Source organism: Lynx rufus, unplaced genomic scaffold (assembly GCF_022079265.1).
Source record: "Lynx rufus isolate CCGP_SWC_20201006 ecotype Redwood Valley unplaced genomic scaffold, mLynRuf1.p SCAF_59, whole genome shotgun sequence".
Classification (NCBI taxonomy): domain Eukaryota; kingdom Metazoa; phylum Chordata; class Mammalia; order Carnivora; family Felidae; genus Lynx; species Lynx rufus.
The window spans coordinates 89,443-107,597 of NW_025814877.1; the positions used below are offsets into that span (position 1 = coordinate 89,443).

The following is an 18,155-nucleotide window of genomic DNA, read 5'->3' on the forward strand; positions in this document are numbered from 1 at the left end:
TCAGCCAAGAAATGGAGAATATCCAAGAGTGGGAGGGTAGGAGGAAATGAATGCTGTCATGGTGTATGGATTGGTGTGTAAATTGGCACAACTTTTTTGAGGGCAATTAAAATTGTATATATCGACATCGTCTTCATCCCAGCAATTCCATTTCCAGGGATCTATTCTACAGAAATACCTACCCACGTACACAAAGATGCATGTAAGAGGTGGTCCATGCAGCAATGCATGTAATAAGAAAACTGGACACAGCCTAAATATCCATCAAGAGGGGAATTATTAAATCGTAATACACTCATACTATGGAATATTATGCAGCAGCTTGCATGGATGGGGTAACCCTCTATGTACTGGAAGAAAAAAAGTCTAAGACATACCACGAAGCAAAAGAAACGAGTTGTAGGATGTTACAATTTATGTAAAAAAAAGATAAGAAAATCACACAACAAACCTATTTTGCTGTAAATATGTATGTAGGCAAATGCATGGAAAAAGGTCTGGAAGGATATATACTAAATCCAGAGTAGTGGCTATCCCAGCAGTGGGTGGATTAGAACATAAGGCAGGTGTTCACTATATCTGTTATTTCATCAAAAAAAATTTTTTAATGTTTATTTGTTTTTGAGACAGAGAGAGAGAGGGAATGAATGAGCAGGAGAGGGGCAGAGAGAGAGGGAGACAGAATCCGAAGCAGGCTCCAGGCTCTGAGCTGTCAACACAGAGCCCAACGTGGGGCTTGAACCCACGAACCGTTGAGATTATGACCTGAGCCGAAGTTGGACACTTAACCGAATAAGCCCCCCAGGCCCCCCTGTTATTTCATTTTTATATATTGAGACTATAATCATGTATTGCTTGTATAATGGAAAATAAGTTGAAATTGATTCTAATTTTAAAGTTTTTTTTTTTTTTTAATTTTTTTTTTTGGGACAGAGAGAGACAGAGCATGAACGGGGGAGGGGCAGAGAGAGAGGGAGACACAGAATCGGAAACAAGCTCCATCAGCCCAGAGCCTGACGCGGGGCTCGAACCCACGGACCGCGAGATCGTGACCTGGCTGAAGTCGGACGCTTAACCGACTGCGCCACCCAGGCGCCCCAAAATTGATTCTAATTTTAAAGGGAACCTGCCAAATTTAATTTTTAAAATAAACACAGATGGGGCGCCTGGGTGGCTCAGTCGGTTAAGCGGCCGACTTCAGCTCAGGTCATGATCTCGCGGTCCGAGAGTTCGAGCCCCGCGTCGGGCTCTGTGCTGACAGCTCAGAGCCTGGAGCTTGTTTCAGATTCTGTGTCTCCCTCTCTCTGACCCTCCCCCGTTCATGCTCTGTCTCTCACTGTTTCAAAAATAAATAAACGTTAAAAAAAAAATTAACACAGAACTGCAATCGGTAGAGGTTGAGTTGGGATATGGAAGGGGAAACACCTTTCCTCAGAGCTACTGACTTCAAAGTTCTGCACCAAGAAGGACCTGAGAATGCAGTTTTGTTTTTTTTTTTTTTTTTTTTTGTATTCGTATTTGGAGAGAATATACTCACAGTTTCTCAGCCCAACGGTATCCCTTCCATACATTTTCATCAATGTAACAAATAGAGTTTCCTTGGAAATTTCTGTGAAGAAACACAGTTCAGATCCTTGAATAGGTAGGAAAGGAATGAACAGAATAAATAAGAGAATCACTGGCAACCTTGTGGGGAATATTCCAATGCAGTAAATGCCAACTTTCTACTTTCCACAGCTATCAGCATCCCAGCTGGTGCAATTAATAAAGAGCTAGCGTGGGGCCAATGGCACAAACAAGGCAGCTCCTTAGAACCTGAACTTCCTATTTGTTCCATTCCTTGGGTAGATAACGCGTGTTAATTACTCTGGAGTATTTTCTTTTAGAAATTATTTTGGCAAGGAGAGAGGGAAGATGGCGGCATAGGAGGACGCTGGGCTCACCGCACATCCTGCTGATCACTTAGATTCCACCCACACCTGCCTAAATAACCCAGAAAACCGCCAGAGGATTAGCAGAACGGAGTCTCCGGAGCCAAGCGCAGACGAGAGGCCCACGGAAGAGGGTAGGAAGGACGGCGAGGCGGTGCGCGCTCCACGGACTGGCGGGAGGGAGCCAGGGGGCGGAGGGGCGGCCCGCCGGCCAAGCAGAGCCCCCGAGTGTGGCTGGCAAAAGCGGAGGGGCCTGACGGACTGTGTTCCGACAGCAAGCACGACTTAGCGTCTGGGAGGTCATAAGTTAACAGCTCTGCTGTTGTGCGCGTTGTGAATAACTGGTATTGGGTGAGCCAGGGGAGAGAGCACCAGAATAAGCTGTTAATTAACTTAATAGTCTAAGCCCCCTGAAGATACGTTCTCCAGTTTCCAGAGACTGACTGTATCAGGGAAATGAGGGAAAGACGCCCCATTCACCCTACTTTGCCCAGACTGTGTCTTGTGGAAATACTGGCTACCACGAGGGACTCTGGCTTCAGTCCTGCTTCTCTCGCCTGTGGCCCCTGTTGTCTGTAGATAAATATTGAACTGTTTACGTTTTAATTCCTCACCACGTGGCTAGAATTGGTTACGGATTTATACATTTCAATATGAGAAAAAGGAGTATTTGACAAGCAATGCTGAGAAGCCAGTATCGGAAAGTAAACTTTGTAGGTGGCCTGAGGCAGGACGGCGTTCACTCTGTGACAACCTCACATAGTGTCTCGCTCTCGTCACCCAGCTCTTCAGTAGTGGAATCTGTGGCCTTCTCTGCTGTGGCTTTGCCAGCCTCCCTGGGAAAAGGAGAAGAATGCCAAGGCTTTGACTCTCGAAAGGAACAATTCAACTCTTCATAATTTCCCCATTTTAGAGAAAATCTTCCCCAATCACGTACCCTAGTTCCATGTGGAAAATCTCATCTTCATCAGAACAATCCTTGTGTAGCTTCTGTGCCATGTTTTTCTTGCGTGTGGCATTGAGAGGTCTGTACATATCCCTAAGCCAAAGTGGCCGCCTTCTCCAGAAAAAGCCCTCCTAGAAAACAGAAAGGACAATGTTAGGTCTGTTTCCCCTGCCTTCTCCAGCCACGGTACTTTATCCTCCTCAGATTTACCTGATTGTCACTTTCCTTTGAGCATCTCTTACGCAGCAGAGATCCAAAGAAGCCCCTTGAAGGAAACACACACACAGACAATTAGTGATTCGTACCATTTTCCATGCCTCTCACAATGTATTTCTCCAGTCTTATTAGCAGGCAAAATCAACACAGACCTGGGATCTCAGAAATAATTCCATACATGCTGGGCTTTCAGAATTTTCCTGTGTCTGTCCATAATGGCCCCACAGTGGCCCTGGGAGACCTTTGTATGTAACTTGACATGAAGTATAGGCAGGATTTTCACCCTGCTCACCTTCTGGCCCTTGGCCAAGTGCCCTTGTGCAGTCAACAAACTGGGTGACCACACAGCAGAAGCACCTAACTCTCTCCAGAAGCATTGTACATCAGTCCCCGCCAGGCTTAGCCTCCCAGGCATCATTTGCTGGCGGGTGGGGAGGTGTTTCTATTTTCCTAGCTGCATTACCTTACAAGATGAATCGCACCGAGTGAATGCCTGAGTCCAACCAGCAGTTATCTAGCTCACTGACTTTCACACTGCAGGCAGATGAATGAGTGAGTCGTGAAATCACCTTAAAACACACGGCTAGCGCTAAAACACAAAATACTCTTTTTGAATACAAACGGCATAGGGGGTACCTGGATGGCTCAGTCAGGTGAGCAGCCCAAGTCTTGAGTTTGCCTCAAGTGATGATCTCACAGATTGTGACATTGAGCCCTGTGTCTGGCTCTGTGCTGATAGTGTAGAACCTGCTTGGGATTCTCTCTCTCTCTCTCTCTCTCTCTCTCTCTCTCTCTCTGCTGCACCCCCCCTCAAATAAATAATAAACTTTAAAAAAACAGAACAGAAAGAATCAGAGTGTATGGTAAGTTTGTTTTAGAAGGTACTTATGTCTATACGGTATGTGTGCACTGAGTTGTGACATAAAATGCAGTTCACAGCCCAAGAACAGTGTAGTCAGAGACGTGCCCAACTGGAAAGGAACCATCTTCTTTCTGGTTCTAGTGGTACTAGTGATACAACCGTCTGGCAAGACATCTTCCTTTTCTCCTTCTCCATCTCATTAGTATAAAAGGAAGAGATAAATGATTAAGGTCTCTCCCAGTTCAAATTCTATTGGGTCTGGATAAAGGGAATGGAGAGCGGGGCCTCGAAAACCAGAAGGAGGAAGAAGGAAGTTTCCCCCCCACTTTACAGGAGGGACTCATGTATTCCACCTTCCATCATGCTTGAAGACTAGCCCCTTCACCCCACGACGTTTGGCCCTCCCTATCCCTTCTCCAGAGCCTCTGAGAAGGTCTGTGGCCAGGCCTGATGCCCACCGTCAGCAGGAACGGGTCTGAACATTTCCACCCCCGTCCCCCCACGATCTTTCTTTAAAGGTCTAGTGAGCAGGTGCTCTGTGCCAGTCCCATTCTAACTCGGGTTTGGCTGGGCAGCTAACTTTGCTGGGTCCAGGCAAAGCATTAGGCCAAATATGTATTCTTTCTGCCTTTGGTGGTTTCCTGGCTGTAAAACAAGGGGATTGAAATAGATGAGTTTGAAAATCTAGTTCTAAAATTCTACTTTAACGATTGCCAGACTAATATTTACCTTGAGCTTCCTTCTTTACCTTCCTTGGCTGCTGTTGTATGAGAATGAATCTGTTTTGGAGGAAAACATGATCAAGTTACCCATCACAATAACCACTCCCTCCAAATCTTTATTCATTCCTTTGCATTTTAGGTCTTCTCTACCCAGTGAGAGGATAACTTTTCCTAGGACAGGAATTTGTTTAATAGTCCTTTGACTCTTCAATAAGACCTAACTTGTGTGCAGCTGGTAATACATTTTACTGACTGTCTCAGATAACAGTCAACAGATAATTCCTAATAAAAATTCTTGGGAGGAGGAAAAGAAAAGTGTCTACCAGAAACCTAAACAGCAGCACTGTTTTAAAGTCAAGGACAAGAGTAGGATGTCTGTTATCACTGCTGCTATTCATTGGTGTTGAGGAGGTCCTAACTGATGCACTGGGAAAAAATGGAGTCGTGGAAAGGAAGAACTAAGACGTATTTGCATACGAAATTACAGACAAACTAAAAGGCCCAAGAGAATCAACTAAAATTTTACTGGAAGAAATATGAGAATTCAGTAAGATGGCTAGATATAAAATCAAGAGATCAACATGTAAACCTCAATGACTTTCCTATGTCCCATAAATAATTAATCAAAAAACGGAAGAATTATCCCATTTACAATTATCAATAAAAAGGCATAAAGTACCTAGGAATAAACTTAGCAAAGAATGGGTAAGACCTATGAGATGAAAACACTAAAGCTCTTCTGAAGGACATTAAGAAGAAACGAATACATGATGTGAGACACTATTTTCCTAGAATAGTGTAAAGATGTCAGTTCCCTTCAAATTAACCTACAAAGTCAAGGCAATCCCATTCAAATCCCAAGACAGTTTTTTAAACAAAAACTGGCCAGCTGACATTTGGTAGAGAAAATGTGCAAGCATAGCTACAAACTGTATGAAAAAGAAGATCACAGAGCAGACATTAAAATACGTTCTTACAGGGGCGCCTGGGTGGCTCAGTCGGTTAAGCGTCCGACTTCAGCTCAGGTCATGATCTCGCGGTTCGTGGGTTTGAGCCCCGCGTCGGGCTCTATGCTGACAGCTCGGAGCCTGGAGCCTGCTTCACATTCTGTGTCTCCCTCTCTCTCTGCCCCTTCCCTGCTCATGCTGTGTCTCTGTCTCAAAAATAAATAAACATTAAAAAAAATTAAAAAAAATAAATAAACAAATAAATAAAATACGTTCTTACAGAGCAACTGCAGTTAAGTATGTAGCGTGATACTGATACAGGAAAAGAAAACCAGATTGATAGAATAGAGTCCAGATAAAAATAGTATTTTAGATCCATGAAGAAAGAATGAACCATTCAATAAAAGATTTTAAAGTAACTGGATCTTTACGTAAGGGAAAAAAGTTAGATCCCCTACCTCGACCGTACCAAAACACCACACAGATTCCATACAGATTAAAAATAAATAAATCACAACAAATAATATAAGAGTGCAGAAGAAAATATCAGAGACTATTTTTATACCATGAGGCGAAAAGGCCTTGTTAACAAGACCCATGTCCCATAAGCCATGAGGCAGATATGGTGACGGACTGTCCACACCCTCCTGTTCATCGTAGTCCTTGCCCCCTTGGTCCCCTGGATTGTTTGTCCTCTTCCTGTTGATTTATAAAACTCTCTTCATATGAAATACATTAATCCTTTCAAGGGCTTTCACTGAATTTCAATGTTTCAAATATTTGTCAGTGTTTTTATCGTGAAGGAGACGGAACAGTGGGATAGGAGCACAGGCTGACTGCAGGCACAGCTGGGTTCTGCTTTGGGTTTTGCCACAGGGGCCTTAAGCTGATCCCCTTCTATGTATGAAAGAAGGATGGTGATATCATCCTCACAGGACTGTGGGGATTCAATCAGATGTCTGGTTTATTCCAAGCATAAATCGGACAAGACGATCAAATCTATCAAATGTTTCTGCATGTGGTATCAATCAGGTCACAAAGCTTTTTCTCACCACAAGATTATAAAAGTATTGATTCTATCTTCTTCTAATACTTTGACGGGTTCTTGTTTCTCTTTTTTTACATTTACTGAAATATGTTTTTTTAAGGTGAGAAATAGGGATCTGTTGTTATTTTCCTCCCAAATAATTAAGCAGTTGTTCTATTACCATTTATTTATTTTCTTCCACTGATTTGAATGCTAAAAGGTAACATTTCAATGTTTATTTATTTTTGAGAGTGACAGAGAGAGACAGTAAGAGTGAGAGAGGGGCAAAGAGAGAGAGACACACACACACAGAATCCAGAGCAGGCTCCAGGTTCTGAGCTGTCAGCACAGAGCCCAACACAGGGCTCGAACTCCTGAACCATGAAATTATGACCTGAGCCAAAGTAGGACCCTTAACCAACTGAGCCACCCAGGCGCCTCTAAAAGGTAACATTTCAAAAGTCCTAGGCACCCACGGATCTGTCTATTGCTGGACTCTGTAGGCTACTTCCCATAAATATTAGGTTGCATTATTCCTCCTTGTGAAATTGACACAATGCCTCATCTCTTCCTTTGAACATCATTATTGTCCACTACAGGAAAGAAACTGCATGGTCTCTGACCTCAAAAAGTGTATCATCTAAGTAGGGAGAGGAAATAATGAAACCACATAAAAAAAATATAAACACAAGGTTAAACCACATAGGAATTTAAAACAGCAATAGGAGTTTATAGAACTTCCCCAAAAGCAAAAGGCTGCAGGCCACCTGAAGATGCAGAGTACGGACTGGACAATGGCCAATGATTTCTCTTCCCAGAGGTCATGGTAAGTTGACCCCACGCTAGTTCCTAGGCTCTTAGGCTGAGAAATCAGACTCTGATCTCATCAAGAGAGAACGTACTTCTTTCTACATGGAGGCAATATCACCTTACCAATGTCACAGGATTGATCAAAATCAGAATGTCAGGTCATGACTTGACAATAAGGAAAACATCCGTTCCATAGATAGGGCATCTGTGTCTACATGATTGGGCATTACCTCCTGTGGAGACAGGCCTCTGTGGCACACTGAAGTATAATCAGAAGGCTATTTGGTGAGAAGAGAAGTGGAAGAAAAGTAATTAGCTGAATCCAGTGTTTAATGGAAAGGACTGAGGTAGCTAGATCCATCCATCTGCCCCGCGGGCACAGCCCGGCTGGTGGGCCTGACTCTCATCTGCTGCCTGAGGTGCCATCTCTACTCTTAGGCAAGGCTAGGTGGGCACTGCCCATGTTGGTCTCTGCCTCACCATTTCTATGCTTTTACTACTGACCAACCCTCCAGAAGACAGACATGTTTCTCCTTAGCAGTTAATACATCCAGTCAGGTTTTACTCAAGTCTGAGAGACCAGGAAGCCTTACATATCTCTGCTCTGATCCATGACCTTGATATTTCTCTCTTGAGGAGCTGCCTTTTAACAAACTGTTTAGCATATTTTTGTTATCAGGGGAGGGGAATGCGTCACTGTAGACCCTAACAAATGGTGACAATCTCACAGAAGGACTAGGTCCAGGAGTATTACAGTATTCGGGGAAGGCTTTGTGAAGAAAGATGAACTCGAGTTGGCTTTTGAAGGCTCATGGGACTTCCACCAGCAGAGTGAAATAAAGGAATTTCAAGTGGGCAAAGTCACCAACAAAAGTAGGAAAGGGCATGGTCTGACTAGGGGATGGTGAAATTGATTCTAACTTTAAAGGGAACCTGCCAAATTTAATTTTTAAAATAAACACAGATGGGGCGCCTGGGTGGCTCAGTCGGTTAAGCGGCCGACTTCAGCTCAGGTCATGATCTCGCGGTCCGTGAGTTCGAGCCCCGCGTCGGGCTCTGTGCTTACAGCTCAGAGCCTGGAGCCTGTTTCAGATTCTGTGTCTCCCTCTCTCTGACCCTCCCCCGTTCATGCTCTGTCTCTCTCTGTTTCAAAAATAAATAAACGTAAAAAAAAAATTAACACAGAATTGCAATCGGTAGAGGTTGAGTTGGGATATGGAAGGGGAAACACCTTTCCTCAGAGCTACTGACTTCAAAGTTCTGGACCAAGAAGGACCTTAGAATGCAGTTAGTTTTTTTTGTTTTTTGTTTTTTTTTTGTATTCGTATTTGGAGAGAATATACTCACAGTTTCTCAGCCCAACGGTATCCCTTCCATACATTTTCATCAATGTAACAAATAGAGTTTCCTTGGAAATTTCTGTGAAGAAACACAGTTCAGATCCTTGAATAGGTAGGAAAGGAATGAACGGAATAAATAAGAGAATCACTGGCAACCTTGTGGGGAATATTCCAATGCAGTAAATGCCAACTTTCTACTTTCCGCAGCTATCAGCATCCCAGGTGGTGCAATTAATAAAGAGCTAGCGTGGGGCCACTGGCACAAACAAGGCAGCTCCTTAGAACCTGAACTTCCTATTTGTTCCATTCCTTGGGTACATAACGCCTGTTAATTACTCTGGAGGCAAGTATTTTTTTCCCCCAAATCACTTATGTGTCTAAAATGGTTCCTTCCTTGGGGTGCCTGGGTGGCGCAGTCGGTTAAGCGTCCGACTTCAGCCAGGTCACGATCTCGCGGTCCAGGAGTTCGAGCCCCGCGTCGGGCTCTGAGCTGATGGCTCAGAGCCTGGAGACTGTTTCAGATTCTGTGTCTCCCTCTCTCTGCCCCTCCCCCGTTCATGCTCTGTCTCTCTCTGTCTCAAAAATAAATAAACGTTAAAAAAAAAAATTTTTTTTTTTAAATAAAATAAATAAAATAAAATGGTTCCTTCCACAAATCAATGAGAAAATAAGAATTCAACGAAAAAAATGGTAAAAAATTTACCATTATCAGCAAACAAATGTAAAGAAGCCCTCTACTGAAACCTCTCTAGGTGTTAGAAGGATAAGGGAAGTTAGAAATTAGAATAACTAACATGGAAAGATTTCTTAGACATATTGCATAGGGAAAAGCAACAAATCACTGGGCAAGGAATTAAAAAGTATCCCCTCATTAGGAAATTAGGAAAAAATGCAAAGGAAAGAGATGGGAAGGAAGGACACACACCAAAAAGGTGACAGGAGTTATCTTATGAGTGGTAGGGAGGGTGGGGTGGGATTTTCACGTTTTATCCTCTATACCTGTGACATTAAAAACAAAAAAAAAGTATCCATGATAATTCATGTATCCATGAATTACATATGTTTAAAAGAAGCTATTAAATGCCTGAGGTTCAGTTTCAACCGCTAACTCTGCGTATGACTTTGAACCTTTACCTTTAGTTTTGTCCTCTTCCCTCAGCAACAGCTTGCCTGGTCAGTTTATATACACATTTTTTTTCAGGGGAGTCAGGAATAAATTCAAAACAGATACCCATCTGCCCATGTGCCTGGTGGACATTTCCAGTCAACCTGAAGCCTTCTGGTTGCTCTATGTTCCCTGGTAAAAGATGCCTCAACTTCCATCATTCTCCTTATCTGGGACAGAAGTTTCAGAGTAATATCTGAGTTTTCTCTTTCCCGTGCACACCCCACCCGCGACTGTCATCAGTTAGTCTATCTTGTCACTTCCTCCTTTGCAGTGCTCTCAAGGCTTTTCTTTCTACTCTTTTCAGCCACTCTGATTCGGCCCCTTGTTACTTGACTCCCAGGTTTTGTTAGAACATTCTATCTGGTCTCGCTGGACCAAGCTCTCCTCTCCAGATCGCCCTACATGGGGAACTGAAAATAATCGTCTTGTTTCAATGGTCTGTATCTCATGCTTGAAAACTTTCAGTGGCTCTCTAGAACTCAGAATGTAACGTTCAAACCTCTCTAGCTGATAGTCAAGGTTTCTCGTAATTGGATCTTTAACTGCTAAACCTAATTCTTGATTCCTGATCATTCCTGCAGCCGTGCCTTTGCCTAGACTTATACCCATTTTTTCTCTATTTAACACATCAGAGCCACTCTTTAAGTCTCAGCTAAAGTGTTAGCTTATCCATGCAGCTCTCCCTGACCTCCATACTCCACTGATTACAGAGTCTGCTGAATTCCAATACCCATGGTACCTCTTTTAGTACTTAATTACATGCCACCTCCCTTTTTATGACCATTTCCTTTCTTCCCACCTGTCATTTCATGTTCTGAAGACGATTGCATCCTAGTGTGGCGCCCATCGTACTTACTCTTGGGTTGGGCCCAAACTGAGTACTGTATGTGGAAGGCCGGGGGTCAAAGATGAGGTCTGGGGAATCAAAATAATAGCAGCTAACACTCATATTTTGCCAGGCACTGATCCAAGTGCTTCATATGTATTACCTCATCTGGATCTCACAATAATCCCATGAGATGGTAACTATCATAATTTCCATTTCACAGAAAAGGAAACGGAGTCACAAAGCTAATAGATGACAGACCTCGGCCCAAACGCAGGCAATCTAGTTCCAGGATCTCTACTCTTCACTACTCTGTTGTATCCTATTATAGAGGATGGAGCAAAAATGGGAGAGTAGAGGTTAAGGAATGAAATAATGGGGCTAAAAACTGGATAAGGAAAAAGAATAAGGACAATTACAAGTAAAAGATGGGAGAAGGGCGAACAGTAGTAAAAAGGAAAATGAAGATAAGGGATAGTTGACAAAGAAAAGGTAAAAACAGAAAGTCAGTCAACGTGGTTGGGGAGATGAGGAAGGCCCAGGACGACATTGAGGAAGAGACTGCCATGTCAAGCAGGAGACAGAGAACAAACAAGTAAAGGCGATTCTTACAAGATGGTGAAGGTGCCGTTGTAGGTGTCGGGCTCCGGCACGGGCACTCTGCGGAGCCTCTGCTGTAGGCTGAGACCAACACACGACAGTGTCTCATCTTTGCAGGTACAACGCTCACATATTTTGAGGTGTGTGGTGGCATTCTGTTCTGGTTGCCAAGTTAAAGTTGTGTATGCCTTTTCTGAGGTATAGTTTACAAAATGCACCACAGAATGTTGAGTTGTTGGAGGAAAACCTGTCTCAAATGACTCTGGTTGCTGACTTACAGGAATTTCTAGGTCCGTAGGTGGAACCGTGACTTCAGTCAGGTTTCGATGTTGACTCTGAACCTGTTCTGGATGTGCAAATGTCACCTCAAGGTCCTTTGGGGGAGGAGTTGTAGTCTTCTTCAGGGTTGTCGAATGTTCAGCCTCCGTAATAGGTTCTGGAGTTATAGTAAGCTCCACATGACGAAATGGGATGATGGGTGATGCTGGATGCTGACCTTGATCCTTACTTGGAGTTGGAACTGTCACTTCCTGCTGGAATGGATATTGAACTACAACCTCCTTAGGTGGCTCTGGAGGCTGAGTTGGGGTGTCTCGCGTGGTTGGAGAAGGTTCAGTCTCCACACTGGATCCTGCAGTTACAGTAAGTTCCAGGTCCAGAGGTGGAACTGTGACTTCAGTCAGGTTTGGATGCTGACTCTGAACCTGCTCTGGATGTGCAAGTGTCACCTCAAGGTCCTTTGGAGGAGGAGCTGTAGTCTCCTTCATGGGTGTAGAATGTTCAGCCTCTGTAGTAGGTTCTGGAGTTATGGTAAGCCCCAAGTCCACATGATGAGCTGTGACACTGGGCAATGTTGGTTGCTGAACTTGATCCTTACTTGGAGTAGGAACTGTCACTTCCTGTTGGGATGGATACTGAACAACCTCCTTAGGTGGCTCTGGAGGCTGGGTTGGGGTCTCTTGCATGGTTAGAGAAGGTTCAGTCTCTGTAGTGGATTCTGGAGTTATGGGAAGCCCTGGGTCCAAAGGTTTAACTGTGACTTTAGTTATGGTTGGATGCTGAATGTGCTCTGAATGTGGAAATGTCACCTCAAGGTCCTCTGGAGGAGCGGTAGTCTGCTGCAGGGCTGAGGGATGTTTAACATCCGTAGGGGGTTCTGTAGTTACAGTAAGCACCAAGTCCAAAGGCTGAACTGTTACATTCGGCAACCACAGACGCTGAGCTTGATCCTGATCTGGTGTTGGAACTGCTGCCTCTTGATATACTGGAGGTTGAGCTACAAGTTCCGTAGGCGGCTCTGGAGGCTGATCTGGGGTCTGTTGAGTTTTGGCCTTATTCAAGGTTGAATGCTGAACCTGAACCTGCTCTAGATGTGCAAATGTTACCTCAAGGTCCTTTGGAGGAGCTGTAGTTTTCTTCAGGGCTATAGAAGCTTTAACCTCCATAGTGGGTTCTGGAGTTATGGTAAGCTCTAGGTCCAAAGGCTGAACTGTTACATTAGGTGACAATGGATGACGAGCTTGATCCAGACCTGGAGTTGGAACTGTCACCTCCCGAAACAGTGGAGGCTGAACTACAACCTCCTTAGGTGGCTCTGAAGGGTGACCTGGGATCTCTTGCGTGGTTGAAGTTTCAACCTCTGTAGTGGGTTCTGGAGTTATGGTCAGTTCCAGGTCTAAAGGCTGAACTCTGACTTCAGTCAAATTTGGATGCTGAGCCTGGACCTGCTCTGGATGTGGAGGGGTCACCTCAGTGTCCTCTGGAGGAGCTATAGTCTGCTGCATGATTGTAGAATGCTCAGCCTCCACAGTAGGTTCTGGAGTTACAGTAAGCTCCAGGTCAGCAGGCTGAACAGTAACATTGGGCAAGTTTGGATGCTGAGCTTGCTCTTGTCCTAGAGGTGGAACTGTCACCTCATTATGGACTGGGGGTTGTGCTACAACCTCCTCAGGTGGCTCTGGAGGCTGAACTGGGGCCTCCTGCTGGGCTGGAGGAGTTTCTGCCTCCTTAGAGGGCTCCGGAGGTTGAGTTGGAGCCTGCTGCAGAATTGGAGATGGTTCTACCTTCTCAGGGGCCTCTGAAGGCTGAGCTTGTACCTCCTGTTGTGTTAGAGAAGGTTCTATCTCCTTAAGTGGCTCGAGAGGTAGAGATAGGGTCTCCTGCTGGACTGGAGATGGTTCCACCTTCTCAGGAGGCTCTGAAGGCTGAGGTGGGGCCTCCTGCTGTGTGGAAGGTTCTACCTCCTTAGGGGGCTCAGGGGATACAACTGGGGCTTCCTGCTGAGTTGGAAAAGATTCTGCCTCATTACCGGGCTCTGAAGGCTGAGCTGGGGCCTCCTGAGGTGTGGGAGAAGGTTCCACCTCCTTAGGGGGCTCAGGGGATATAGCTGGGGACTCCTGGAGGACTGGAAACTGAGCTGGGGCCACCTGCTGGGTTGGAGACTCTGCCTCATTAGGGGGCTCTGAAGGCTGAGCTGGGGCCTCCTGCAGTGTGGGAGAAGGTTCTACCTCCTTAGGGGGCTCAGGAGATACAGCTGGGGCCTGCTGGGGGACAGGAGACTGAACCAGGGCCTCCTGCGGGGTTGGAGAAGATTCTGCCTCATTAGGGGGCTCTGAAGGCTGAGCTGGGACTTCCTGCTGAACTGGAGATGGTTCTACCTTCTCAGGAGGCTCTGAAGGCTGAGCTGGGGCCTCCTGTGGTGTGGGAGAAGGTTCTACCACCTTAGGGGGCTCAGGAGATACAGCTGGGGCCAGCTGGGGGACTACAGACTGAGCTGGGGCCTCCTGTTGGCCTGAAGCAGGTTCCACAGCCTTAGGGGGGTCTGGAGTCTGAGCTAGGACCTCTTGTTGGCCTGGAGAAGACTCATCTTCAGGGGGCTCTGGAGACTGGGAAAGACGCTTGGACTGAGCTGGAGAAAATTCAACTTGCTCAGGAGGAGATTGAGCAGGGACATCCTGCTGCTCTGGAAGAGGTTTAACCTCCTTAGTTGCCTGGGGACTTATGAAAACCCTCAGATCCACAGGTTTAACTGTGATATTAGGCGACACTGGATGCTGAGCTTCACCTGGACCTGGAGGTGAGAATGTCACCTCATGCTGTACTGGAGACTGAGCTACAACATCTGTAGAGGACCCTGGAGGCTGAGCTGGATGCTCATACTGAACTGGAAAAGACTCGACCCCGTCATTGGGCTTTGGTTGCTGAGCTGGGACCTCTTGCTGGATTGGAGAAGGTTCTATACTTGCAACAGGCACTTGAGGCAGAGCTGAGCTCTCCTGCTGGCTTGGAGAAAGTTCAATTTCCTCAGGAAAATCTTCGGGTGGAGTTGAGACTTCGTGCTGGACTGGAGAAGATTCAACATTTTCAGGGGGCGCTGGATGCTGATGTGGGACCTCCTGCTGGGTTGGAGAAGGTTCCAACTGTTCAGGGGACACTCCAGACTGAGCTGAGGCCTCTTCTCGGAGTGGAGAAGCTTCAACCTCATTAGTGGATTCTGAGGTCATGGTAACTGAAGGATCCACAGGTTTAACAGTGACATTAGGCAACAGCAGGAGCTGAGCTTGATTCTGACCTTGAGGAAAAACTGTCACCACCTGATGCTCTGGAGAGTGAGCTGGGGCCTCCTGTTGGGTCGGAGAAGGTTCAACCTCACCAGAAGGCTCCTGTTGAGTGGCAGAAGGGTTAATTTCCTCAGAGGTCTGTGGATGCTGACTTGGGGCCTCCTGATAGGGTGCAGGTTTAACTTCCCCAAGGGGATTTGGATGCTGAGTTGTGGCCTCTGACTGGGCTGGAGAAGGTTCAGTCCCCTCAAGGGGCTCTGGATACTGAGTTGGGGTCTCTGGTTGGGTTGGAAAAGGCTCACCCTCCTCTGATGCCTGAGGATACTGAGCTGGAGCCTCCTGCTGGGTTGAAGAAGGCTCAACCTCCGCAGGGGTCTGTGGATGCTGAGCTGGGGACTCCTCCTGGGTTGTAGGTGGTTCACTCCCCTCGGAGGCCTGTGGGTGCTGACCCTGGCCCTCCTCCTGGAGAGGGGAAGGTTCACCCTCTTCCTGGGCCTCTGGAGGCTGAGTCGGGGCCTCCTCCTGGGTTGAGGATGATTCACCCTCCTCAGGGGCCTGTGATTGCTGAGCTAGGGCCTCCTGCTGGGTTGTAGAAGGTTCAACTTCTCCAGGATATTCTGGATACTGAACTGGGGTCTCCTGCTGTGTTGGAAGTTTCTCCTGTGTGGTAGATTCTGGAGATTGCGTTGGAGTCTCCTGTTGAACTGGCAAAGATTCAACCTCAGGGGACTGTGGAGGCAGAGTTGGGGCTTCATGCTGGGTTTCAAAAGGTTCCACATTAAGAGGCACTGAGGGCTGAGCTATAGTCTCGTGCTGAACTGGAGAAGGTCCCACCTCTGTAGTGGGTTCTGCACTCATGGTAAGATGCACATCTGGAGGTTTCAAACTGACATTGGGCAGGTTTAAATGTTGATCACGGTAGTGACCTGGAGGTGAAACTGTCATCTTATGATGCCATGGAGGTTGAGCTGGGTGCTCCTGCTGGGTTGGAGAAGGTTCCACCTCCCTGGAAGGCAGCTCTGGAGGCTGAGCTGGTTGCTCTTGCAGGGTTGCAGAAGATTCTATCTCCCCTGGAGACTGAGCTGGAGTCTCCTGCTGGGTTGAAGATTCTGCCTCATTAAGGAGCTCTGCAAGCTGAGCGGAGACCTCCTCCTGGGTTGGAGAAAGTTCAGCTTCTCCAAAAGGGTCTGGAAGCTGAGCTGGGGGTTCCTGTTTGCTTAGAGAAGGCTTAGCTTCCTCAGGAGGCACTGAAGGCTGAGCTGGGGTCTCCTGCTGCCTTAGAGAAGGATCAATCACCCCAGGAGGCTCGGAAGGCTGACCTGGGGTCTCCTGCTCACTTGAAGGCTCAACCTCCTCTGGAGGCTTAACCGAGGTCTCTTGCTGGGTTAGAGAAAGTTCTGCTTCCTCAGTATGTTCAAGAGGCTGAGGTGGGGCCTCTTGCTGGGCTATAGAAGATTCAACACCTTTATCAGGCCCTGGAGTTGTGGTAAATTCCACATCTAAAGGCTTGCCTGTAACCCTGGGAAACATTAAATAATCTGGATACTGACCTAGAGGTAGAGATGTCACCTCATCACTTATGCAAGTTGAGTTAAATACTCGATAGGGAACTCTGGAACTAGAGTTGGGGCCTCCTGCTGGACTGGGGTAGGCTCAACCTCCTCGAGGCGCTCTGCAGGCTGAGCAGGGGCCTCCTGCTGGACTGGGGTAGGTCCAGCCTCCTTAGGGTGCTCCGCAGGCTGAGTTAGAGTTATGGTAAGATCCAGAGGTTTAACAGTGACATTGGGGAAGCTTGGCTTCTGAGCTTCACTCTGACTTGGAGACAGCACATTTACTTCATGATGTGCTAACAGTTGAGATATGATGTCCTTAGATGGCTCTGGAGGCTGAGCAGGGGCCTCCTGGGGGGTTGGAGAAGGTTCCACTTCCTCGGGGGCCTCTGTAGGTTGAGCTGAGGCTTCCTGCTGGACTGAAGAAGGTTCGACCTCTTCAGGGGTACTTGAAGGCTCAGCTGGGGCCTCTTGTGGGTTTGCTGAATTTCCATCCTTAAGGGACTCTGGACACGGAGATGGAGCCTCCTGCTCAAGTAGAGATGTTTCTGTCTCTTCAGGGGGCTCTGGATGCTGAGCCTGAGCCTCCCCTTGGGGCAAAAAAGATTCAGCTTCCTCAGGGGACTCTAGATGACTTGGGGTCTTCTGCAAGGGTGGAGGAATTTCAGCCTCCTCAGAGAAGTTTGGAAGTTGATCTGGTCCCCCTGGGAAACCCATAGGTAGGTTCTCCTCAGGATATAGGAGACCCATATTGGAATCTAAATAATCATCCTGCAGCTGTTGTTGTAGGTGCTCTTTATTTGCAGATTGGTTTGGAGTTCCAACAACTTTGGCAAGCCTTCGATGCTGAGCTAGATCTTTCTTCAGGTTTAGGGGTGAAACAATAAACTTTGTTGGCTTTGAACTCTGACTATCCAGAAATGGAACGAGTATTTCAAATGATTGGTGATCTTCGGCCTGATCTAAACCTAAGTTTTAGTCTTACTTTTGAGTTGAGGAGGCGGAGCTATGGTCTGATTCTGATCCCAACCTGGCATTGGAACCACCTCTGGGAGCCTTTGATGCTGGGTTAGCTGGTCATTCAGATCCTCATCTGGCCCTGGGGGTAGTTCTCCAACGGAATCCGTGTCCAGGAATGGAACCAAAGTCTCAGTCAACTCCTTAGGCGGGGCCAACATCTGGGCCGGAGCAGAGGACCCCAGGTAATTCAAGCCCACCGGCTCAGCTGGGGGTGTAAGTACCTGGGGCGATTCGGGTGGGGGATCAGACGAGCGCGAAGACCAGGGCTCAGCCGGCTCCATGGGGTCGGCGGTCAGCTGGGCAGGGTCCAGGGCCCACTCCGGAGGCTGAGCTGCCTGGACCAGCAGCCACAACGGTTGCCACATAAGGACAAGCAGTGGGGCCAACAGGCGCAGCCGGGACATGACCTGCGGAGGCTCCGGGGCGCAGCGACCCAGGCGAGTGGGGTACTGGCGCTGGGCCCTGAGCGGGAGCCAAACCATTATGGCAGCCCCGTGATGCGCGCGCGCACTGTTAGCAACTGCGCGCCCCTCCCCCGCCTACGTCCCACCCTTTATTTACGCCACCTTTATTAGCTCCCTGGAGATGGGCTCCGCACCACCAGAGCGGGCCCTTTCCCCAGAATCACTT

At 47.0% G+C, this 18,155-nt stretch overlaps 2 protein-coding genes and 1 long non-coding RNA gene across 3 annotated transcripts in view; all 3 read right to left on the reverse strand.

Annotated features, from left to right (window-relative positions):
* The window catches only part of LOC124527894 (leucine-rich repeat-containing protein 37A2-like), a 43,291-nt gene extending 40,529 nt beyond the window's left edge, over positions 1-2,762 (reverse strand). Inside the window, 2 exon segments of the mRNA XM_047101183.1 lie at positions 1,538-1,609; positions 2,686-2,762. The gene's annotated coding sequence lies outside the window, so the exon portion shown is untranslated.
* Positions 2,763-3,101: 339 nt separating this feature from the next.
* On the reverse strand, positions 3,102-5,686 carry LOC124527897 (uncharacterized). The gene is made up of 3 exons (XR_006966033.1): positions 5,655-5,686; positions 4,685-4,734; positions 3,102-3,142 (listed from the first exon to the last, which is right to left on the reverse strand). It is a non-coding gene; the product is annotated as an uncharacterized LOC124527897 (long non-coding RNA).
* Positions 5,687-5,817: 131 nt separating this feature from the next.
* On the reverse strand, positions 5,818-18,089 carry LOC124527898 (titin-like). The gene is made up of 4 exons (XM_047101184.1): positions 17,536-18,089; positions 11,408-16,400; positions 8,809-8,880; positions 5,818-5,830 (listed from the first exon to the last, which is right to left on the reverse strand). Exons 1-4 carry the CDS (start codon positions 18,005-18,007, stop codon positions 5,818-5,820), a joined length of 5,550 nt encoding a protein of 1,849 aa, XP_046957140.1. The 5' UTR covers positions 18,008-18,089.
* Positions 18,090-18,155: the final 66 nt, after the last annotated feature.